The following is a 22,981-nucleotide window of genomic DNA, read 5'->3' as shown; positions in this document are numbered from 1 at the left end:
CCCCCCGTCAAGCCAAAGCCGTCGCCTACCTTACGGATCTATATAATTCACAAACCAGGTCTGCACCAGTAAGCCACCCCTCCCAAGGTCATTCCCATCTCAACTTCCCTCTCAATCCTTCACAATGCACAAGCTGCATTAGCTTCCCGCTCCCGTTACCATTACTATCCAGGCACGAACACGCATTGACTACCCCCGGCTAGCCGCAGCCTTGCACCCAGGATTGCTTATGGAACTATGCCTGATATAATATCGTTCTTGTTTTGTACTACCTACCTGTGGGTAGGTTGTTTCGAGAACCCCATTGCGTGATGCCCATGTATAGAAAAGAGGTGCAAAACGTGACTTGGAGGATATATACAGCTTCATTTTTTTTCTTTCCTTCACGTGTCAAGTCCGCAATGTTTCACTTCGTACATTACATTACCAGTATATACCTTAGGTAAGTAGAATAGCCAAGGGGTATCCTTCACCATTTACATCAAAACAAACCCATTCAGCCCCAGAATGAGAGGCAGAGTCAACAAATGCAGCCAACAGATGAGAAACCCGTCTATACAACAACAAGCTACACATACATACACCAAAAGAGTCTCTGTTTATTGCTCTCTTTGCCTTTACCATTTCCGTTTCCCTTGATCAGGTATCCTTTCCGTGTTCCATGGCCCCTCGCTGTCCTGAAAGTGCCCTCTTCCGTTCCAGCTCTACCAGATATATTTCACCTTAAAGGAGAAGATAAGACAAACCAAAAAGGGCCACCCTAACGCCTTGAATGCAAAAAGGAAAAAACAAATGTCATGAGTTTGACCCTTGTTCGCCTGACCGTTGTATCCGGCTCAATCAGACCAAATTCGTTCTAAACGCCAATCCTCGCCCGCCTGTGCTGAATAAAGGCAGCAAAAGAGCACAGTCGGCATATGCTCCTCGTTCCATCGCGCTGATATTTCCCGTCCCCCAATCGCTTCTTTCATAAGCGACTTCGACCTGGAACCACTCCCATACTCTGCTCAGAGATGGCATTCAACAAGACCAAACATGCCAAAACATGTTCCTCGACGCCACGCTTCTAAAGGAAGATGCCAACCCATTCCGTCTTCGAAGCCACCTTTGTTCCGCACCCGTCCACGGCACATAGTATATCGTTGGGCGTCGCATTGCTCTTCCCGGGTGGATATCGGAAGCCGACCCCCTCGGGCGCATTTTTGGTCGGCTTTCTGTTTTCGAAGCACTCGGCACAGTAGACCTGATCCGTCTCAGTTAGACAGTAGAAAGAAAAGTGAACGACACAAAACACTTACGTGACCGCACGACTTGAGCGCCCAGAAATGGTGCTCTCCTACAGCCCTTTTCCTCTTCTTTGACGGCGTTGATGACTCGGTAGGATCGTAGGCAAGCTCCTCGTTGCAGGCGGGACATATCGTGACCAGCTCCTCGCTCTGCCCGCCGTCTGCCCGGGTGTCGCGGGTGAATCCTGCCGTCGCGGACGGTATCGGTTCCATCGGGGGCTTCGGCCTTGACTCTGGTTCTGCCGGAAACCTGCTCTGCGAGAGGGTGGCGCCGAGGCTGCCGTTCAAAAAGTCGGCCAAGGTTCTACCAAGGACGCGGATGCCGGACTCGAGCTGCTCCTGGTGGCTGCCGCTCATGAGCCTCAGCGCGACAAGGCGGTCGTCACCGTGCCTGGTGTTGTGATGGTGGTGGTGGGGGTGCTGGTGGGCAGCGCGCGTGCGCCAGTGCTCTCTGCCGGAGCGCTGCTGCTGCTGCTGCTGCTCGTCCTCGTCCACCGTCAGGTCGATGTAGCTGGAGGGCCCGCCGACGAGGGTGCTGTCGCTCCTGGCGAGCTGCGGCGGCGAGATGCGCTGTGAATTCGTCCTCCGCGGGTGGCGCCCGGCAATGTTATTGGGCACCTGCTGCAGCATTGCCTGGGGGTCCGACGCCTGCGTCCTCCGCCGCTCCACGGGCGAGTCTGGCTCGTCCGTCAGGTCGATGTAGGTCGTGGCCGGCGGGCGGCTCTCTGATGACGAGGCCGAGGCCCCGGCCCAGGCGCGGAGCATCGAGGCCTGCTGTGATTGGGGGTGCGAGTGGCGCCCGCGAGGCTGCGAGGCTGTCGACGATTGGGCGGGCTGCGGCCTTCGCGAGTGGCTGGCAGTCGGCCGCAGGCTGACCGAGCCCGCCATGGTCGAGTCTGCGGCCGGCCGCCCTCGTGATGGGACGCCTTGGGGGTGCAGGAGGTTTTCGAAAATGCTGTGGCCGCGGCTGCTGGGCGCTGAGGCTTGGCTGACGTCGAACTGGACCTCGATCAGGTCGTCGTCGCTGGACAGCTCCAGCCCTTCGTCCCCGGATCGCGACATTGCGGTGCGGTGTCTTCCCAGCTGCTGCTGTTGTGAAGCAAAAAATCGAGAGTCGAGTCGAGAGGGAGGCGAGAGAGAGAGAGAGAGGCGGCGGAGAGAAGCAGAGAAGTGGTGGATCGAGGATTCTCCGGTCTCGCGAGATCGCCAAGGATGCGAAATGGTGTTTCGAGGCCCGCTTGCGTGCGTGTGCGGAGGGCAATTCACCGTTGCGTCGCTGCGTAAGGGTGGCGTGGGCTTCGAAAGGGCAGCCGAAATGGAGGCTTTCGATGTAGCGATGAGGCTGCCTTGGGACGGGGTTCGGCCGGCGCTGCAGCTGGGGAAGCCGGTCGCTCGCGCGGCCAACAGGTGGAGGGTTAAAGGAAGGATTCAGTGCTGGTCAGCTGGACAGGGGAGTGCTGATTCGAGTGTGTCGTTTCGTTCGTTGGTTTTGTGCTCGGCTTCAGGTGGTGCTGAGTCGAAGTTCGTTTGGAGTTCGTCTAGCGTGAGAGAGGCGATTATCTCAACAGATTAGAGTGCGGATGAATAAGGTCTGGTGGCTGCTGCTTGGTTTGGGGCTGCTTCGCTTCGTCCACACGTGGCAGAGTGTATGTACCAAACCAGGGAATCAGCCTGATTGTATGTCGACAAAAAAGAACATACATCAAGGCCCAAAAAGAGGAAAAGAAGAGAAACCGGCACTTTGTTCGTCTTCGGTATTACCGTGCGAAGATCACACCAGCTTTTCGGCTCGCATCTTGTGGTCATAGTGTCATGCATGATTCGAATCGCTTTCGGCAGCTGACAAAGGGTGGCGGAAGTGGAAAAAAAAAAGTATGAACCATGGCAATTGACGGAGATTAGAAAGCCCTGAAGTTAAGGGCACCTCAACAATCAGCGCCACTAGAGCCGTGACAGTGAACTGCCAAACAGTGATGTGGCTTTGCAGTGATATTGGCCAAACTGGACAGTTCCAATACGATATCATGACCCGTGTCTTTCTTTTCCATGGTGAAATTGTTCTTCGTCTCTCATCTCTTATTGTCGTGTCTCGGCCCAAGAATGATACCCGTAGATTCCCTCCAACTGGTTCAGTCTGCCCTACCCGGCATTTTGCGTATAAAACGGGCAAGGCTTATGGTCACCCATTTGCCCCCTTACGCAGACAGCCATGAAATGTTCCACAAAGACGGTTTATTCCTGATTGACAACGGGATGCTTCACATCGGTCGATTTTGTGAGAAATCAACAGAGACAAACTTGTATGCCTTTTGTCTGAAATCATGTTGCCCCTGTCAGGAGTCCAGAGAGACCTTTTCCTCGATATACAGCCATTGTGACGCAATCTAAACCCCTCGTATAACAAACAGTGACCCAGCCCGTCCGGCACAGATATAGCATTAAGACCAAAGAATTCCCAGAAAGAAGGCTTGCACCCGCACATCAAATCATTGCCTCTCACTCCTTGACGCCCAGCACAGTCACCACGCCCTCCCCGTTGAGAGAAACCAGCTTCTGCCCCGACTCGCCCCATCGAACCGCGACTGCTGCGACGGAATTGCGCAGAGGCTCGCTCCACTTCTTGCTCGACTTGGTGTACTGCTGCACCGTGATGCCCGTGGCGCCTCCCGTTGCCAGGAACTGACCGGTGTAGTCCCAGGCCAGCGACTGCACCGACCCTCCGGTTTCCAGCACCTTGGACACGGCGGCGTCGCCCTCTTTCCGGAGATCGAAGATGGTCACGCTCGTCTGTCCCTTGGCCGTGGCCGCCAGCATGAAGCCGTTTTCGGAAAAGACCAGGGCCTGAACGAAGGCGCCCAGCTTGAACACGACGGCCTGCTCGAGGTTCTTGGTCATGTACAGCTTGATGTCGCCGGTGACTGTGCCTGCGGCAAACAGGTGTCCGTCGGGGTGGAAAGCGCATGTTGTCAGAGCTGTGGAGTGGTGTCAGTCAACGTCTCAGCAGACAGCCACGAGAAAAGGATCCCACTTACAAGCATCGGCATAAGCCCGGCTGACTCGCTTCATCGTCTCCAGGTGGTAAAACACAATGCTCTTGTCGGTGCCCACAGAGGCGAGCAGATCTCCAGAGGGATGTAGGCTCAAGCCGCTGGCAGGTCCGGCGTGCTCGGATAGTGTGCCAACCTCGTTGCCGGCCTCGTAGACCTTGACGTTTCCTTGGCTGGTGGCGAAGAAGACCTTGGAGCCAGCCCAGAGCGTATCCGTCACGGGCTCGCCAACCGCAATCGTTCTCTCCACGTTGTCGGCCTCGACGGAGTAGATGGCTGCGTCCCCGTTCAATCCTCCCGCTACCGCATAGCTACCCTCCACATCGAGAGCGGTGGCCCGTGAAACGGGCAGGGCGTTTGTCGTCGTCGTCTCGAATGATGACACCTGGTCGCTGGATACCCAGCCTTCAGGCACAGAGCGCTTCTTGCGCCCCTTTGATAAGCTACAGAGCAGGTCAGCATGTGCCGATCCCCCCAGAACATGCAGTAGAGTGCTGACCTCTGATGGACTGAGTCCACTTGCGCCGCCAGATCCTCCGGCAGCGTCTCAACGCTATCCACCACCATACCATCGCCGTTGGTAGCCCCGTCTGTTACGGTAATCTTGCTCAGCGAGTCTCTCGCCTCGTCCCTCTCCTTGGTCAGTCGCGCAATGACGCGAACGGCGGCATCGTGCTGGTACAGCGCCGTCGCAAGCTCCTCCCTTGTCCGGGCCAGCTGCTCCCTCAGGTTGTATGTTTCCAGTGCAAGGTTATCCCACTCGTTCTGGAACGTGGCGAGCAGCGCGGGGATCGACGTCAGGGTAGGGGGGCGAGGGCGAGGGATGCGAGAAGTGTTGATGGGCAGCAAGTCATCGACGGTGAGGGCTTCGCCGTTGGGTTCTGTGCCGTGCTCATTGATGTACTGTTCTATCAGTCGCTTCTCGTAGACGATGCCTGTATGCCACCGGGTCAGCCAAATCTGCTCTGCCGTTTGCGTATGCCGTCTCGTCGACTTACCCGTCTTCTTGGACGCGACAGGCTCTTGGGGAGCTTCTCCGGAGACTGGAGTCTGAGTTAGCACAAGGTTGACAACAGGGGAAAGAAGTCGGATTTCCATCATCCAAGTAGACATCGGGGTATCACTTACTTCCGCAAAGCATGGCGACTGGTTTGGATCTCCGCTGCGCTACCAATGGCTGTAATTATGGTGACAAGTTCAAGCAGTTCGGACTCGCGAAACGAGGCTGCAGCTCTCTCAAGCCCGTTGGCGCGACCAGCATTTGATCCCGCTCGAGATTTTCCGCTCCAGCGCACAGACCAACGCCCGCACCCCGGCACGTCACGAGCTGATAAGGCGGTGCGCGATAAGCAGCAGCTCCAGCACAAGTGCTGGAATTGCGGGGAGTGCAACTTAAGTTAAGGGGATGAAGCTCGTCCTACTCGAGCCAGCCATTCTTTTCAGTCTGTTCCCTTTTCTAAAGGCCGTTCGCGGGTTGTTTCCATTCTTCTCTTGTTTGCACTGGATTTATTAGGGGCCTGTCGTGTATAAAGACTGTTTAGCCTGGCTTCTGCCCGCAATCGTTTTTTTTTCAGCATTGCTTCCACAGTACATACATACGACGCGGTTGATTCATCTATCCAGCCAGCCATCCGTCTATCCAACCAACCATCTGCAGCACAACGCACACGCACACGCTGCTGCTCCTCGCATCTCGATCTCTGTCTTATAGCCAACCAAGCAACGACAAGCCCGATCCATTTCTTGTTTGAGGCACACGCACGCACACACGCATTGCATCATGCCTTTGGAGCGTCTCCCTCCCATTGCCGCGCTTCACTCGTATACGGATCTAGCCCAGACCGAGGTGCTCGACCTGCTGTTCGAGCCCAGTCCCGCCATCCACGCAACCCTCCTGCCGGTGATCCGCACGGCCGTCTACAGATCCTACCCCGACCTGATCGACGCCTGCCAGATCAAGCTGCTCTCGCTCGCCGCCAAGTCTGCCGAGACGGAGCCGAACCCCGTGCTGCTGTCCGTCCTGGGCTCCCACCCGCGCCTGGGCGAGAAGAACGTCAAGTCGGCGCGGTCCCTTGCCGAGCAGGCCAACTTCCAGGGGGACGAAGAGGCGGAGGAGCTGGCCGCGCTCAACAGGGAGTATGAGGCGGCGTTCCCGGGGCTCAGATACGTCGTCTACGTCAATGGCAGAGGGCGACCCGAGATCATGGAGGACATGAGGGCGCGGATCGAGCGAAGTGACTTTTCCAGAGAGGTCATTGCCGCAGTACAGGTATGATACTACCGGGCTGATTGTTTTTCGCTGTTCTCGATATGGTGGAGCTAACTCATGCGGACATCAGGCCATGTGCGACATTGCCAAAGACCGGGCGTCGAAGCTCCCCGAAGACACGTATACCCGCAAGCCGTCCAACGGCAACTGACTCTGACGATTGTCGCTTCGTGCACATGCATTTTCGGTGGAGATTTGATATGATGAAAACAAAACCTCCTTTTAGCTTTACGCAAACAATTTCGGGGGGGAAATATTCATAGAGGAATACGGTCCTCCGCCAGCCATCGCCCATAGCCCTGCCATTTTTTCACCCAGCAAAAGAACGCCCTCCTGCCCTTTCCCTCCAAAGCCCATACAGCCCAAGGTTTTTGCTTGTGCGCCAGCCATGCAAGATAAATATACAGTAATTTAGAAGCCCTTACAAGTGATTTCCGGGCGTCCGATGAATTGTTGATGCCAGCCGTCTTCCCAAGTGAATAAGAAACTGAAGAAAAAGAAAAAGAAAAAGAAGAGGAAGAAAAGGGAAAAGTTAATCACCCAATCCTCCAAGAAATGCCGTCCAGCTCGTCCATGTACTCTTCATACGTGTGCTCCTCTGCGGGCGTCTGCGGATCCGGCGAGGTGGCCTTTGCCGCAAAAATGGCATCGAAATTGCAGTACACGTCACCGCTGTCGTCGTCGTCGTCGTCATCCAGGTGCTCCTCGTCTGCATGGAGAAAGGCGAAGCTGTCCTCCTCGCAGTCGTCGTACATCCACGCGAGCGGCGGCCTCGGCTCCGGCGACGTGGTCGAGTCGATGCGGGCCGAGGTGCGATCATTCGTGGCATCGGCGTCCGCCGAGGGCAGCGGCAGAGCTATGGGTTTTGATAAGCGGCATGCCGGTGCTTTGGCCAGTGTCTCGACAGACTGGACGGGTTCTTGAGGCGCTGGCGGTGCTGCTGCTGCGCCTTTGCGCGCCTCGGGAAAGCTGAATCTCGCCTCGGGGGCCGTTTTCACGGCTTGTTGAGACTGAGACTGCTGCCATGGCGCCCTAGTGAAGGTGTCGATGCCCTGCTGCACCGTGTTGCCGCTGCCGTCCACGTCGTGGCCCTCTTTTGCCGAGGAGGCCTGGCAATAATACCGCTGGAGGCCCATCCGCTTGCGCATGCGGTTCATGATGGAGTACCGCAGGTACGCCGTGGCCCGCAGATACGCGGCCCGCCGGCTGGAGTCGAGCATGACGGCCATCTTGACGAAGCGCCTGTCGCCGACCTGCCGGCCCTCGCGGTTGAGGATGTGCGTCGCGGGCTGGGAGAAGGGCTGGGACAGGCGGCTGGTGATGAGGCGGCTCCGCAGGCGGCGCTTCTTGCGGCCGACGGAGGCCGTGTTGGGGCCCTCGACGTCGGAGCCGAGGCGGCAGCGCTTGACGCCGCGACGGGACCCCCGTTGGGCGGCGGTGTCGAGGGAGAATTCAAAGGCGGCGAGCTTGCTGCGGTCTACGATGGCGAACCGCACGAGCTCGTCCGGCCTGGGGCGTTCTTTGAGGGTTGGTGATGATGATGATGAGAGGACAGTAGTAGGAGGGGGTTTGCGTGTGGTGCTCTTGAGACGGTGCCGATGAGGCGCCTCGAGGAGGAAGTCTGAGCTCTTGCGTCTAGACAGCGCCGCCTTGGCCATGCTGAGACGTGGTCTTGTTGCGCCAAGAGAGTGCAGGCCGACCCCAATGGGGCCGGCTTCGACGACGAGGGGATCATGACATCTGAGCGTTTGGACCGGCTCGAGTGAGATTTGCATTGCTTTCTCTCTCCGGGGATAATGGATGTAGAATTGGTTTGCGATATGAGAGGAGCTACTGCTGCTGCTGCTGCTGCTGCTGCTGTTGTTGTTATTGGGGCCCCGGCTTTCACCGGTGAGTGTCTGCTGAGGTTGTAAAGGTCAAGGTGAAGGCCACGGTCAAGGGGGGGCATGAAGGTTGAGAGTGGCCCTCTTTTTGTTTGAACCCCGGTCCTGTTTTTGCCCTGCTGTCACTTATATTGCCTTATGGAGCAGTGGCAGTGGCGGCGATACGGTACAGGACTCTGTGGCCTGTAGTAGTAATGTAGAGTGTGTCTGTTGTTTCCTGTCGGTGATGATGGTGGTGCTGGTATGGGACGAGGGTTGTGCAAGTCAAAGGCAAGGCCAAGGTAGTAGTAGTAAAAAGAAGGCTCGAGGTTACAGACGGCAAAAGGCGCCGCATCCCATTTCATACAGACGGCAAAAGGCGCCGCATCCCATTTCATACAGACGTACATAAAGCGGGGAGCCGGCGTGCGTTGGGGGACTTTGACAGACGGGGCCGACCGAAGCCTCAAAACGAACTAATACGAGTAAGTAGGTGGTTGCATGATCTTTAGTCTCTTGTCTTGTCTTCTATTTCTGAACGATTGCCAGACCAGACAAACAAAAAGGAAATTGATCCAAGTTTGCTTGGTTCGTCGATTTGTTCCATCTGCACACGCCACGGCCAGCTCAACAAGGGAGTGCCCGTCTATACACTCCCCCCCCTGCTTGTCCCTCATCCTCTACAGTAGTTGTACTCTTCTCGTCGACCCCGGATTTGGGACACACATCAGGCTTTATTACCAGCCCAGCCGAAAAGTCAATCAAGTCCCCGAGCATCCAATCCAACGGTCCCGAAGATGCGGGTTTCGGTATACGTAGTAGTGGTACTATATAGGTCTACAAAGTACATGGACACAAACGCATGACGGGGTTCAACTTCCCCATCATAGTCCCCAGCAGAGGTGGTACGGGATTGGGGGAGCTGACGGCTGGCCTGACTGACCAACGCATCAAGCAAAGGAGGTGGTGTGTGTGTGTGTGGCATCCACCAGCAGCCGGATTTCCTCTTCTGGCCCGCGCCACGGTCCGGGGAAGCACGGCCCTTTGTTCCTTTTTTCCTTGCCAGGTTTAATCTTTTTTCCCTATTTTTTTCTTGTTTCTTGCAGGGGGCCATGGATCTGCAGGGTAGTAATAAAAAGAGAGAAAGGAGGGCGGATGATCCGTGTTGCTGAATGGATTAACATGCGAGACGGCAGCAGCTTACGAGGCACAAGTTCAAGTTCCCAGATATATATTTTCGCTGTGTCTTGTTTTCACATGACGTACGAGTATGATGCTTTGCTTCGGAAAACACTTACACCACATTGTTTCTTTGGTGTCACCGTAGCACTCAGGGCTGTATGTGCATACCCAGGTAAGGTAGGTAGGATAAAAAGAGCCGGCAAGGCAAGGCAAGGCAAGGCCCAGGTTCAGGCCGCTGCAGGACGGGAAACATCATGTTAGGCGCCCGCCCTACCTAATACAACCTGACCCTTTTGCAGCAGAAAAACGGGCCAAGTTTGCCTTTTCTTTGCCTTGCGGTAGGGAGGGAGTGAGAGAGCAGGGGTTCGGATTCCGTGTGCAGCTTGAGCATTCGTCTTCATTCGTTCGGTGGATATTTGAATACCGAGCTGCATGAAGGGACTCATTGCACATTGAGTAATATGCGGAGTACTTGTATGTTTGCTTGGATGAAGAAGCGGTTCTCGATGTTCTCACTTCTTACAAGCTACCTATGAACGAATGCAATCAGCACACCCTACAAGAGAATCCACGGGCGTGAGGAAAGAAAAGACAGGTTGGAATGAGAAAAGAAAGAGAGCGAGAAAAGCAATTGGACGGGGCAATTCGTGTTACAGATTCTTTTGCGGCGAGGCTGGGCTCGGGGAGCGGACGAAATATGACCGACCCTGGTCCATGTGCCGGCGATGGACCAGCTGAGATGGGACCATTGGAGAGAATATTGACGCCTTGTCATGTGGCAAGGGTTCTCTTTACGAGCTCTTTGCACTACATTTCTCCTTGACAATATTATTCAGGTACATTATAGTCTTACAAGTGCAATGAATAGCATCACCAACTACTCCATAACTCCAGACGGAGACATTATAAAGCACGCTCAGTCCACATCCTCAGCCATCAACACCTAAAAGAAAACAAGATATTAAACAAGGTAAGAATAGGGATCCTAAATCGACCCGTCATAAAGCTTAGCCGATCAAATCGGATCGCTGCCCTTCCGCCATCCTACAACGCACGACTCCATACGAACGGACAATTAGAAGCTCGAGAATATATTAAATTCAAGCATGCAGTCATGCAAATGCCATCACGCAGAGCAGACCGGATTTCGCCTCTTTGCTTGTTTAGTCGAGCTGCATGACAGCGTCCATACCCTTACATACAGAATAAGAACCCCGGTTTCATCTTTCAGCTGCGATTTGCTGCAAGAGTAAGCCATGCATCTGCCACCTACAGTAGACTCGCTCTCAACACTCACTCACTCACTCACTCAACCATCCATCAGGCATGCAGCAAATCAGGTCAACAGGCGTCCAAACCAAACAAACATGTCGCCAAATCCCCATACTACTAACAGGTCACGTTGGGATCAGGATCCCCCAAGATCCACCCCCGGAAAAGCCCCAGACCCTGGCTAGTCTCTCCTCACCAATGCCACACCACCTCGCATTCCTTTGCCATCCACTCAAAGCCACTCCAGCTGAGTGCAGGAAGAACAAGTCACCATCGCCCTTCCTTTCTTCCTTTCCTAGCGGTCGAATCGGGCTTCGTCCGCTCTGATGGCCTGACTTCCATAATCGACTGCTTCTGCATACACGTACATACATGCACATATGTATGTCGGCATCGTCAAGCGGCTCATGTTGCTGTCCTCTTGGGCTGCCCATTGCCTCTGCTGGCCCCCCCAACCTTCTCCAACTCCTAAAATCCTGCTCGTCTGATTTTGCTTCTCTCTTGTAAACCACCCCCGAGTAAATACCCACGAACCAAAAGCTGGCATTTGATCTTCGTGTCACGGGAACGAGACGAGGAACAGCACCAGGTGCTACGACATACTTGCACCCGCAGGCACACTCATGATCTGCGCATCTCGGCCGTTCATTCATACTAATGATTTCCCATGTATCGAATCGACGCAACAGCAGCTCGGCCAATGAGTGTTTCCAGCCACTTTGCTGCTGTGTTACCTGAAACCACTTTCCGCCAGCTCAGTGCTGCATTAACCTCGTCTGCCCTAGATCCGAAGCAAAGCGCTGCCAAATGCAAAAGACCATCATCTTGCCCCAAATTTCAACATGCCGTACAGCCTGACAGCTGGGGTCGCTGCCTGAATCAGGAAACCAGAACCAAGCTTGGGCGCTGAGGCCACGATTGATCAGCGACGCAATCGCAAAAAGAAGAAGCAAACCAAAGAATCGACAGGCCCCAACACAGGGCTCCCGCCATATCCGGCCGTGTCTGGGTGGCAGCGCCATTGCTCCCATTCGCTCTCCCGATTCAAGCCGGCGGCCAATATTCGCGCCGCACGTAACAGCTCGGAATGCCTACTCCGTCCAAGTCCAATCGACACACAGCCCTTCTCATGTTGTACACCGCGAGCCAATATGACGAGTCAGAAGGCCGGGCGGGAGCAGCTTCACCCCTCTCCGGCTGACCGGCCTCGTTCTGGACCTGGCTAAGCTGGGCGCGTCCGCACACCGAAGATGTCATTGCGCCATCCGCCTCGCTCGTACTCGTAGATTTTCTGGCTGGCGTCTTGAGCCTCCCGCTCCCACAGCTGGACTAAGCTTCCCGGAGCATAGCGGTCGCGGAAGATCTCCGGCCGCACGCCAATCCTGGCTGCGATCTCTGGGTCTGGCCGAGGCACCAGCCGGGCGGCAACGGCCTTGATGAAGGTCCAGAGGTCTTCGGGGCTGGCGATGCGCGTTGCCCGCAGCCTCTCGCGAGCAAAGAGCAGCTCGCGGTTGAGGGTGTGAAGTGCGTCTTCAATGGACGAGGCGATGCTCTTCTCCAGCGCCCTCTTGACGATGGGCCGGATCAAGGGCTTGAACAGCCAGGCAAAGAAGGAAAACTTGGACTGGCGGAGGGTGTAGTTGAGGTGGTGGATGCGGACGCTTGCCTTGCGGAGGGTCACAATCTTTTCGAGTCGATCGCGACCAATCTCAATGTCCAGGATCAGGTCAATGCCGCGCTCATCCAGGTGGATGCTGGCCAGGCCCTCGTCCATGAACCTAAAGATGCCGGAGTGCAGGTGCATCCAGTATCCCACATCTTCCGCCGCGATAGACAGCCCCGAGATTTTGATCGTAGCCAGCGAGGTGACGGTCGACAAGACTTGGAAGCGGGCTTTACGAATGTCAATGTCGTTCCGAGTCGAGACCTGGAGTCTGTATGGAAGGAACGAGGTGTGGTTGACCGTTCGACCGGGCTGCAGGATCAGATTCTCAAGAAGCAAATCGACATCAGGGGTCGAGACTTCAAGCCGCGGAATCGGCAGATACTGGATGCCCTGGATAATCATGGGGACAAACACGTTGACGAGATCCGACATCATCTCTTTGTTGACGTACTGATTCTTGGGCGATATCAGGTGTGCAATACGTGTTGAACTAGCGATGAGTTGGTTGACTTCAGTATCCTGGCTCACGGAGCGCAGGGCCGCGCTCAGACTGCCCAGTAACTCATCGAGCTTCTCTCGAATGGAAGTCTCACTTGCGAGCTCTTTCGACTTGCCGCGGATCTCATTGAATCGCTTCTCCGCGTTGTTGAAGAAGTCGGGATCCATGAGAATATCCTGCACCAGCTTGGACACATGGTTCACGAGGTCTTCAAATGCGGGATCTGACTGGCCGGCCTCCACTACTTCGTGGAACGACTTTTCCACTTGTTCCCAGGCTTCCTTATCGCCAAACGACGTGACGAGCTGCCAAAAGTTCTTGAGGGCTTCGTCGGCTTCCGGGTTGATGTCGATGTCATCCTCCACAACCTCGGCCGTACGAGCGACAGCCTGAGAGTAGACTTTGAGATAGCGCCTCAGCAGGAGAGACAAGGTGGACACAGAGTCCGAGTAGTTTGGTCGTTTACGGAGCTTGAGCACGGCCTGCTTGAGGCGATAGGTCAGGGCCTCCTGCTCGTCACCCTGGATGTGGTCTCGCGCGCTGTTGACGGCGGCCTCGAGGACATCGGTGGCACCGTCCGCGACAACTTCGGCCACCTGGGTGACCTCGTCTTGCAGCTCTTCGGTCGAAGGGGCAGGCTGGGCATCTCCGTTGGCGTGCTTGAGAGCCTGCTGCTTCTCCTTGGGCGGCTCAACCCTTTTGGCTGTCTCTTGGGCCACATCACTCAGCGTGAATGCCGTATCACGAAAGACTTCACGGGAGACGGTCGATAAATCTGTAAGGAAGATGCGGAAATCGGAGTTTGTAAGAAGCAGCGACCCCACCGTCTTGATGCTGGCGACGGCGGCCATGACGTCTGCCTTCATCTTGTTGCTGCTGGCTCTGGCCGAGATGTCGGCGGCGTCCACTCGCAGACGTGCCTTGGACAGGTACCACAGGAAGTCCTGGATCTGATCATTGGAGTTCTTGGCCTGGAGCAGGTCGATGAGCTCGCTAATCCACATGCACGTGGTCCGGACCAGGGCTCTGCCAGAGGGACTCAGGCCAGGCGCCTGCGGGTTGAGAACATCTGCCGAGAGCAGCGTGCGGAGATGCGTGATGGTCTGTTCATTGGAGGGCATGTAGCCGTTGGAGAGGGCGCGCAGCATCTGGTAGGTGTGAAGCTTCTCATGGAGGCGGGTTTGGCGCTCCGTGGGCTCGTTGTACTGCGGGAGGAGAGGCTGGTGCTCCTCATCGTGGCGGCGACGGCCGGAGTCGTGACTGAGAGCCAGCCAGGAAAACATGGTGGCGAGCTGAGACTGTAGGCCGATTGCGTTGCTTTGACTGATCTCGTGATGATTTGCTGTTTCGTGTGAATTGTTGAAGTTCCTTGATGAGTATGAAGTCGATGTGAGGCGGTATGTTGATATAAGGTAAGGCAAGATAAAGATAAGGAAGGTAAGTTGGTAGATGGGGAGAGCTGAGGTATGTGAGATGATGCAAATCAATGACGCTTGCTTGACGTTGGAGCTGAAACACGGCAGGAGTGTCCAGAAAGGTGTCACTGGGAAATCGATATGGCTTTTTTTTTTCTTTTGCTTCTCCAAATCTCCAATTTCCAAGCATAACCCTGCAGACGTTATTTTTTCTTTTATTTTTCGTGGAGGGGGGATTTTTGGGTGATGGCTTGATGACGACAATTGGGTGGTGTCATTGTTTTGTTTTGCTGCATCATGTTGGCCGGTGAATCTTGTAAAGCGCCAATGACATCACAGGGTAAGCTGCGCTTGAGGTGCTGCAGGGACTGCACTTGACCGTCTTTGAGGAGATGCATATTATTGACAGAGATAAGAAAACGTATGTCAATTGAAGAGGATATCTAGCAAGTAATGAAAAGATGTGAAGGCTTCGCATGAGTTCTGTTGCAATAATCAATGAATGCTTCATGATGCCTTGAAATGCGAAGCATAGGATGGTCATCGGTTATCGTTTGCATGTGCAACCATCGATATGTTATGTAACCCAACTCCAAGCACTCAGCAGGCTGATGAGGTGAAAAGTAGGCGTGTGCGCGTACAAAGTATTAACAAGATGACCGCTCGACTCACGTTTTGCTGCTGTTGTAGACTGGAACTCGTGAACCCGAAGCTCCAGTGCTGCCACTCGGCTTATAGGTTATAGGCCCGGGAGTGGCTGAGGAGAATGACGCCGCTTCCGGAGTGAGAGTTTAGCAGGACGACGGAGCAGTTGATGGCTTTATACTACTGTGTAACCAAGGGATCGATAGTGTAAGTGCTTCTCGTGGTAAATCAGTCCTCTAATTCTGTGCCCCATGACTTCGATGAAAATTCCGTAGGCGAGTCGCTGTTTCACCGTTGAAGGCTGCAAGCTTGCGTATACTTCAGAGGCTCTCTCAGCTGCAGGCGGTGAAAGTGTCACAAGTTGCGTCTGATGGCAACGAGAGACGCGATATATCAGGTTCGAATTGAACTGATGATCAGACTGCTTTCCCACCAAGCCAACCAGACCAAAAAGAAAAATTCCAATGAGAGTCAGTACCCGCAGCATGAGAGACACGGGTGTCATTGGATGCGCTCCCTTTTTAGCCGGGGTGCAGCTTAGTAGCGGCGTCCGGAGCCGAGGTCCATCGCCCACTCACTCATACATCTGTTTGATATCAAGTCAACGTCTCCCTGTTGTTACACACAACATGATCATCTTTACTCGATACTTCCGATTAGTTGAATGAAATCGTGGGGAAAACGGGACAAACGCCGAGGCTTTAGCACAAGCGATTACGCAAGCGCGTCGCGTGAAGGGCGAACATGGCGGCCGCCAATAGCATAGACGCACGCACCGAATTCCGGCGCAATGACCTCTATGAGGCTCTGAAGCTATCGCGGCTCCCCGACCAGCACAACGCCTCCCAAGATGGCGTCAAGAGGTACATGAGCCGTACGCCAGCATGGAGACCAGGAGGCGAGCTCCCGATCAAATGGGCGAGCGACAAGCTGTCCGGAAAAGGCAACATCCTCGACTTCCCTCCTGGAGCTTTCGGAGGCCACGTCTATGCCCAGGCCCCTTTGGCGGCGGCGAGAGCAGTGGAGGAGGATGAAGAAGAGACCGGGAGCAATGGAAACGGTAAACTCGGCATTCATGTGAGTCTGCAGTAACTGCTTGTGGCAACCATGAATTGAACTGATGGTTGGTTCACTCAGTCCATACAAGGCGTCTTCACCAAACCAGGCGCGATTGATCGCCCATTCATCTATCAAGTCACAAACGTCCACTCAAGTCGTTCATTTGCCACCAAGCTAGTTCAGGCACGGCAGCCCACAGTATCATCGAGCGTCCCTGCTGGCCCCTTTCCAGAGTCGGATGCTGATCGGCCGCTGGGCAACGTCTGCTTCGCCTGTCTCACGACGTTCAAGCGTCCCGCACCATCGCCGGCAGATCACCAGATGGAAGGATCAGCTCAAGAACGCTACGCCGACATCCTTTCACAGCGAGCGCCAGACGAGTGGGATGCCAGCCCGCAGCTGGACATTGAAGCTGTCACGACGCTGTTTCCCAACGCTGGCCATGGAGGGTTTCCGATGCTGGACATGTACAAAGTTGACATGAGGGCTTACAATGAGGGTAGAGCAGTTCCGGAAAGGCGCGAGCTGATTCTATATCGAGCGCACAAGCCTATTCCCGAGGACGATGCCAATGCACACATTGTGGCACACGCCTATGAGGCGGATCGCAACGGGCTGATTATGCTGACCAACTCCCTCGGCTGGGGCTTCAACCTCGGGTCTGCGGCGAGCTTGTCATATTCCTTTTACGTGCACGTCAACGCTGACGAAGCGGTCATGAAGGGGGATGGGTGGTGGATTCAGGAGGTTTGCTGGCCGCGAGTGAATGCCGGCAGGGGGATGATGGAGAGCAGGATATGGAGCCCTGAGGGTAAGCATGTGGCGAGCGGATACCAAGATGGCGTTGCTGTCCCGTCCACGAAGAAGTCGAAGACGACGGAAGAAAAGCTGTGAGGCTGGAAGATCATATTCGCGTGTTTCCATAGGGACATGGTGAGCTGGAGATTGCGGCGCCAGGCAAAGTCGGGAGATGAAGGCATAGGACATGGGACATGGAGGGCTGATGGAGCAAGACGATTTGATGAGGATCAACAGATAGAATAGATACACATATTTGCGCCGTATTATAGCCCAGTCGTTGATGTATCATCCATCACTGCTCTCTCTGCTATCTCAGCTCTGTGCCTAGGCTCGCTCAGGTCGGTTGCTATGCGCCGTTGCCAGGTGCCCGAGCTGCCAGCTGCCAGCACGTCAACGAAACACACGAGACGATGGAACACGTGAATGCGCGCCTGCAAAGCTTCTATAAAAACGCGTCTCTTGTTTTGATCTCTTCTCCTCCTCCTTTCCACTGTACATCACCTCGGCTGACATATTTCAACGCAACCGCCTTGCATCCCTTCGCTCTTCAAGCAGTAACGCATACGGACCAGTATCATCCAACTACTGGCAGCTTATCGTATCGACATCATTCGAGACAGTTCGTTTACACACGTGCTTACACAATTCTCTACGGTGAAGCAGTGAGTTCATGACGACCGCCTCCATAGATCGATGCGCCAGTTAACCATGTACATGCATGCAGTTATCAGTTACACATCCATCACATCTTCATCTCAAGCCAAGTCGCCCGTCATGGGCCCTCTTTATGAGATCGACACCGCCCCGCCTACCATCGGTACTCCGAAAGATGCAGCCACGCTCAGAGCACTGCTCAAGGCTCCCTTCGAGAGCGTGTACAAGATATCAACCGATGGAAGCACCTTCCTCGAGCCTCTGTTGCTTCGCGGCACCCCAGTCGAACGCATAAGCGAGTCCTCAGAGTACTAGAACCCCTCGTGGGACTCGCTTGTGGAATTCCTGGAGCTTCAGGAGCCAGAGTCTGAAAAGAAGAGAGAGGCTGCCTACCGTAGCCAGCTGAACCCTAGCAACAAATCGCTGCAGTTGGCGCTGAAGAGATACCGGGACAACTCGAGCAAGTTCAAGAAGATCAGGGAGGTCTTTGGGGAGCAGAGCAGGTATCATCCCAACCAGCTTCTTGGAAAAGACTACCTGCCTCCTGGCGGCTTGTGCCAAAAGGAGGCGATGTATCGCCTGGCCTGCAAGATCTCTGATCTAAAGCATCTGCACCGAACGGGAGCGCTTGCGATGGATCCGTTCGACTTCATCCGGTGGCGGATCCTCAAAAAGGCCGCGAGCTTCATGCTCAATCCGGTAGATAACGCAAAGCATGCGATTCGAACGATTGTGTACAAGCTCTGCGACGATTCTGTGGACATTCACAGCAAAGTATATCAGGATACCGTCATGAGACAGGCGGTCCTGATGTCAGCTGCGCAGAGGAACCAGCTGGGAAATTATGGTCCCAAGGGAAGGCAGCGGAAGCATTGGCTTACAGAGGAGAGGGTCGTGCCATTCACTTTGTCGCCGCAGAAATCAAGACTTACGGAGGAAGATGTCGTCGACGACCGCTCGGAGAGCCCTGTCCCCCTGGCCAGACGGATCGAACGCCGTCTCGGAGCTCGTGGTCGTACGCGTGTTGCTGCCGCTTCCTCGACCCCTATATATGCTGGAGTGAATGCTTTTCGAGCCCAACAGCAGCAGCGGCGTGAGGCGCAGAGGCGACAAGAGGCTGAGGCACGGCAGAGCATCCAGGAACGCCCCGATGCGAGTTAGAGCTCGACATTTGCAGGCGTGGAGCGACGGAGTTTATCGATACCTATTGGAGATTTCCGTCATTGAGGAGTATTTGGCATTGGGCACGGCTTTCGTTTGGGGCTGTCTACGCCTTTTATGCCTGGGATTTGAACGAAAGAACAGAGCCCTTGTTTAGGTACGACTTCGGCTTGATGTTTACCCATGCACGCAAGTCGAGTCTTTCTGGTTGGAGACGGCTCTTGCTCGAGGCTGTCCATCCGCCTATCGTCGGAACTTTGACGACGAAACCAGCCTTTTATTCTTTTTGTGTATTCGGCTTGGTGTTCTATCATGGACACGAGTCGAGTCTTTCTTCTTCTTTTTTTCCTTTCCTTTGTGCCATCGGACTCGGTCGTTGGCCTTATACGTGCAGGTGGTTGAGGTGCACAGTGAGGGTTGGGGGGATATATGCCGTTGAAGAGCGAAGGGGCTGATTTTGACATTCATTCGGGTACAGCTACAACTGCTTTTTCTGTAGCTGCATTGTTCCAATGTATCATATTTGTAGGACCAGCTTTGCACATCCAAGATGCTTTCCCACTTACTTACCAATCTTGAATATGGAAGCTGTTGATATCTGTGAAGTGGCTGAGCTGGTTTATGATAGGATGGTAGGTGATGTTGGCTATGTTGGACAAAGCTCAAGCAGCAGTTGGACGACCTACGTATTCAACTGCTGATACCATCTGCATGCCATATAAGATTGTCTTGTGAAAACCAGCAGCTGCTTGAGCTATTCCCATCTCTCGTCATACTCATCAGCTACAGCTACAGCTCTCATGAGGTAATCACAAAATCATCAGCTCACACACAGCAGCTGAGTCACGTGCTTTCAATTTGCACCCCGCCATTGGCCAATTCCCGCCCGAAAGCGGGGCACCGCCCCCGAAAATGGCATCTCAAATCAGACCATCCGCAAATCCCTCGAAGCCAGAAAACCGAACCCCATCACCAAACCTTCCTCCTTCATCGCCTGCCCCGACGACGAACGACCATGTTCCTGCAACGCTCTGCCATCGCTGCGGCCCGCCGCGCCGCTGCCGCTCCGGCCATTGCCCGCGGCTTCGCCACCTCTGTTGCTCGCCGTATGAACTTTCCCCCGTGGCAGCCGCCCCCTCCTCTGTTTGTCGAGCTTGGAAAGATTGGATGATGCGGGATGGATGGAAGATGCGACTTTGGGAGGGACGCTTGGAGCTGTGGCTGACGTTATGGGGCTGTGATATAGGTTCCGCTGGCCCTTCCAACCCCAACCAGCAGGCTGCTGCTCTTGCTGGCACCGCCGAGAAGAAGATTGGCCCCTACAAGACTCTGTCTGGTATGTTGATCCCGGCTTGTTTGTATATCCGCACGCATTGCATCACTACCTCGGCTAGGTAGCTATAGCTATCTCGTCCATCCCTCACGACATACACTACAACCTTCGCAATGAACATCGCTGATGCGAAGCTTCCGTCCCCCCACCACAGAGATCAAGTCCGAGGACGACCTCTTCGGCCCCGGCGCCCAGCCCGGCACCGTCCCCACCGACCTCGAGCAGGCCACCGGTCTCGAGCGCCTCGAGATCCTCGGAAAGATGGAGGGCGTCGACGTCTTCGACATGCGCCCCCTCGACGCCAGCCGCAAGGGAACCTTGGAGAACCCCATCCTGGTGCGCTCCGCCGGCGAGGAGCAGCTTGCCGGCTGCACCGGTTCGCCCGCCGACTCCCACGGCGTCATCTGGCTCGGCGTAAGTGCTGGGACCTGAGTAAAGGGAAACTGTCGTCCCATTCACAAAGTGCTGACGAGGGGGAATGTGCAACATGTAGCTTTCCAAGGAGCGCCCTATCGAGCGATGCCCCGAGTGCGGCAGCGTCTACAAGATGGACTACGTCGGTCCCGAGGACGACCACCACCACCACCACGCCCACCAGGAGATCGCCGAGCCCAAGACCTTCGCCGATTTCGTCAAGCCCGAGTACCGCTACCGATAAATGCACAGCTGATGGATGGCGGAGGATGCGAAAATTGGTTGGCAGGGAGGGATGGTGTACAAAGACGATGTATTATCAAGGCATAAGAGTTTGGGTGGAGCGAGATGTCCATGCCCGGAGGGCAGACGGGACGCGGCTGTGTATTTTGTAGATACTCATGACTTTGTCGCAGTGTGAATCACAAGCATTGACAGACTGGGGGCGGGTATCTTTTGATTAATCTAATGATGATGCCGGATGCTGGGACTAAGCATCTGACATTCCCAATGCTCGTTGCATGTCCCGGGCATCATTGGGAAGCTTCTTTGAGACGACTTCGTCAGTGGATCTGCTTCACTGTGGTAATTACACCGGCAGTTTCCAATCCCCAACTTCCAGGTGTCGAGCTGTAATTGCCGACAGACGTAATGGAGAACTCATGTGAAGCTGCAGTGGCAAACGCAGAGACTCATTCTCAGCGTGAGCTGCCGCATCTTGGTCAGCTGATGGTCTCTGCGCATGGCTGTTGTTTCGCGTCGCTTGAGACCTCCCCAGCTCAACCTTCGTCCTCGTCGAAGCTGAGCTTGATTTTCTTTGTCTTTTTCTTAGGCTTGCGGTTGGTCGCTTGCTCGGCATCATCAGCGTTTTTCTTTGCCGTCTCATTCTTCTTTCCTGCAGGCGCAGTCTCGGAACCGTCATCTTGCGCCTCCTCGCCAACCACCTTGCCAACTTTGCGCTTCCGCCCTCCTATCATCGAAGCTCTCGCCGGCTCTGCCTCGCTCTTTTCCGCCCCGTCTTTGGTGGCGGCCTCCTCAGCATCCTCTGCATTTGCTGCTGCTGCTGATTCTTCCACGGTGCCGTCCTTATTGACTTTGAGGTCCTCGAGCGCGTTCCCGTGCTCGTCCACGACCAGGGGCGCGTCCTCGGCCTCTTCGCTGCTGGAGCGCTTCTTGCCGCCGCGGCGCTGGGCGGAGAGGATGGGGTCGGGGCCTGTTGCGCCGGAGGCCTGGGCGCGGAGGGCGGCGAGGAAAGGGGGGAGAGAGGAGTTGTAGGAGAGGTTTTTGGCGTTGATTTTCTGGGACATGGTGATGTTTTTTGTCTTCTGAAGGTATGAGAATTGTAAGGTGAAGTTGTCGCTTTGGATTTGCCTAGAAGGTATAATTGGGGTTGATGGTCGTTGGATGTCCGGCTTGATAGAGCTCTTTGTGAAGGACGACGAGCAGCCAATCAGCGATTAAGATGGTTTCGTGGTCTAGTTGGTCATGACATTTCGTTAACAACATCTGTTGACACCACCGAAAAGGTCCCCGGTTCGAGCCCGGGCGAGATCATTGCTTTTTGCCAGTTGAAGCTAATGAACGTGATAGTAGTCTAGTCGATAGATTCATTGGTGAGGTTGAAGGGCAATTGGGTGAAAAATAAGGGAAAAAACATGTTCCCCTCCGCTGGACCCTTTTTCCCGTGTGGCGTTGTTGCCCCTTGTTGTGGCTCGGAAAATTCACGATTCAGGGCGTCGCTGATTGGCCACAAGCGCCACCGGACTGCCACCGAAGTCGCTGGCTCCAGGTCTTGATATGCCTGTACGTGCACACCGGCGGGGCATTGGCCGGCAGATGAGGTACCTGACCAACAGCGGCGGCGGCGGTTGACCTGTGCTCGCTGTCGAATCTTGTCCTTCTTGCCCCAAAGGTTCGATTCTGCCGGGCCGCGCTAAGACTAGTCGAAGCAGAAGGATTGAGATTCCCCAATCAGCGGCGAGCGGTCTGGAGGGTGGCCTCGACCATTATCTCCCTCCCTCTCCTTTCGAAAGGAAGATAAAGAGAGGAAAAGGTTCATTTGACTGAACATTCCCTTTCCCAGGCATTGACTGGCGTTGACGGCGAAATCGTCTACCAGGGGCGTCTTTTCTTTCCTTTATATCGTTGGTCGCGCGGAGCTGAGATTGGCGTCAACTCCGAGTCCGATTCTGGCCGGTGCCCCGCGAGAGGCGCATCCAATTTCCAAGGAGAAGCGCGTTCTGGCTCTCTGCCATCACGATCCTTATCTCTTTTGCGGCTCGACAGATTCAATCAATCCATCAGAGACTCTTACTGAGCCGGATTGTACGGACTCGACTCGCGTTGTATATGATTGGCACCAAACTGCTGCAGGGCTTGTCGATAACCTGATACGATTCCCCCCCCTCCAAACGCC

At 54.9% G+C, this 22,981-nt stretch overlaps 9 protein-coding genes and 1 non-coding gene across 10 annotated transcripts; 5 read left to right on the top strand and 5 right to left on the bottom strand.

Moving 5' to 3' along the window:
* Positions 1-1,066: 1,066 nt before the first annotated feature.
* Positions 1,067-2,348, bottom strand: BBK36DRAFT_1169860 (hypothetical protein; the record flags this gene model as incomplete). Its single annotated transcript, XM_024895376.1, has 2 exons — positions 1,067-1,243; positions 1,299-2,348. The coding sequence occupies 2 exons, from the start codon at positions 2,346-2,348 to the stop codon at positions 1,067-1,069; spliced, it is 1,227 nt and encodes a 408-aa protein (XP_024748404.1).
* Positions 2,349-3,739: 1,391 nt separating this feature from the next.
* BBK36DRAFT_1135664 (Prp19-domain-containing protein) lies at positions 3,740-5,567 on the bottom strand. Its single transcript, XM_024892720.1, is given in 6 exon segments — positions 3,740-4,258; positions 4,305-4,307; positions 4,322-4,776; positions 4,833-5,269; positions 5,324-5,376; positions 5,462-5,567. 6 exon segments carry the CDS (start codon positions 5,472-5,474, stop codon positions 3,783-3,785), a joined length of 1,437 nt encoding a protein of 478 aa, XP_024748403.1. The 5' UTR covers positions 5,475-5,567; the 3' UTR covers positions 3,740-3,782.
* A 546-nt stretch (positions 5,568-6,113) lies between these two features.
* Positions 6,114-6,753, top strand: BBK36DRAFT_1160306 (hypothetical protein; the record flags this gene model as incomplete). The annotated part of the gene is made up of 2 exons (XM_024894282.1): positions 6,114-6,602; positions 6,673-6,753. The coding sequence occupies 2 exons, from the start codon at positions 6,114-6,116 to the stop codon at positions 6,751-6,753; spliced, it is 570 nt and encodes a 189-aa protein (XP_024748402.1).
* Positions 6,754-7,138: 385 nt separating this feature from the next.
* On the bottom strand, positions 7,139-8,377 carry BBK36DRAFT_1169857 (hypothetical protein; the record flags this gene model as incomplete). Its single annotated transcript, XM_024895375.1, has 1 exon — positions 7,139-8,377. The coding sequence occupies one exon, from the start codon at positions 8,375-8,377 to the stop codon at positions 7,139-7,141; it is 1,239 nt and encodes a 412-aa protein (XP_024748401.1).
* Positions 8,378-12,140: 3,763 nt separating this feature from the next.
* BBK36DRAFT_1169856 (hypothetical protein) lies at positions 12,141-14,366 on the bottom strand (the record flags this gene model as incomplete). Its single annotated transcript, XM_024895374.1, has 1 exon — positions 12,141-14,366. One exon carries the CDS (start codon positions 14,364-14,366, stop codon positions 12,141-12,143), a length of 2,226 nt encoding a protein of 741 aa, XP_024748400.1.
* Positions 14,367-15,887: 1,521 nt separating this feature from the next.
* On the top strand, positions 15,888-17,096 carry BBK36DRAFT_5536 (Thioesterase/thiol ester dehydrase-isomerase; the record flags this gene model as incomplete). The annotated part of the gene is made up of 2 exons (XM_024898250.1): positions 15,888-16,220; positions 16,281-17,096. The coding sequence occupies 2 exons, from the start codon at positions 15,888-15,890 to the stop codon at positions 17,094-17,096; spliced, it is 1,149 nt and encodes a 382-aa protein (XP_024748399.1).
* Positions 17,097-17,717: 621 nt separating this feature from the next.
* BBK36DRAFT_1204143 (hypothetical protein) lies at positions 17,718-18,818 on the top strand (the record flags this gene model as incomplete). Its single annotated transcript, XM_024897297.1, has 3 exons — positions 17,718-17,939; positions 18,009-18,551; positions 18,621-18,818. 3 exons carry the CDS (start codon positions 17,718-17,720, stop codon positions 18,816-18,818), a joined length of 963 nt encoding a protein of 320 aa, XP_024748398.1.
* Positions 18,819-19,833: 1,015 nt separating this feature from the next.
* Positions 19,834-20,809, top strand: BBK36DRAFT_1160301 (COX5B-domain-containing protein; the record flags this gene model as incomplete). Its single annotated transcript, XM_024894281.1, has 4 exons — positions 19,834-19,924; positions 20,065-20,154; positions 20,306-20,565; positions 20,645-20,809. The coding sequence occupies 4 exons, from the start codon at positions 19,834-19,836 to the stop codon at positions 20,807-20,809; spliced, it is 606 nt and encodes a 201-aa protein (XP_024748397.1).
* A 125-nt stretch (positions 20,810-20,934) lies between these two features.
* On the bottom strand, positions 20,935-22,130 carry BBK36DRAFT_1135663 (hypothetical protein). The gene is made up of 3 exons (XM_024892719.1): positions 21,979-22,130; positions 21,228-21,881; positions 20,935-21,111 (listed from the first exon to the last, which is right to left on the bottom strand). The coding sequence occupies exon 2, from the start codon at positions 21,870-21,872 to the stop codon at positions 21,345-21,347; it is 528 nt and encodes a 175-aa protein (XP_024748396.1). The 5' UTR covers positions 21,873-21,881; positions 21,979-22,130; the 3' UTR covers positions 20,935-21,111; positions 21,228-21,344.
* On the top strand, positions 22,030-22,119 carry BBK36DRAFT_t118. The gene has a single exon. It is a non-coding gene; the product is annotated as a tRNA-Val (tRNA).
* Positions 22,131-22,981: the final 851 nt, after the last annotated feature.

The sequence above is a fragment of the Trichoderma citrinoviride genome (assembly GCF_003025115.1).
Source record: "Trichoderma citrinoviride strain TUCIM 6016 unplaced genomic scaffold BBK36scaffold_9, whole genome shotgun sequence".
NCBI classification, from domain to species: Eukaryota; Fungi; Ascomycota; class Sordariomycetes; order Hypocreales; family Hypocreaceae; genus Trichoderma; species Trichoderma citrinoviride.
This window is presented reverse-complemented; position numbering and strand designations above follow the sequence as displayed.

What these genes read in the sequence shown, in the direction of transcription:
- BBK36DRAFT_1135664 (XM_024892720.1), bottom strand. An exon ending in CCAAGAAGACGGGTAAGTCG is followed by an intron (nt 5,270 to 5,323) that starts ACGAGACGGCAT and finishes CGGTGGCATACA; the next exon opens with GGCATCGTCTACGAGAAGCG. An exon ending in GTGGACTCAGTCCATCAGAG is followed by an intron (nt 4,777 to 4,832) that starts GTCAGCACTCTA and finishes CCTGCTCTGTAG; the next exon opens with CTTATCAAAGGGGCGCAAGA.
- BBK36DRAFT_1135663 (XM_024892719.1), bottom strand. Translation starts at nt 21,872, where the DNA reads ATGTCCCAGAAAATCAACGCCAAAAACCTCTCCTACAACTCCTCTCTC.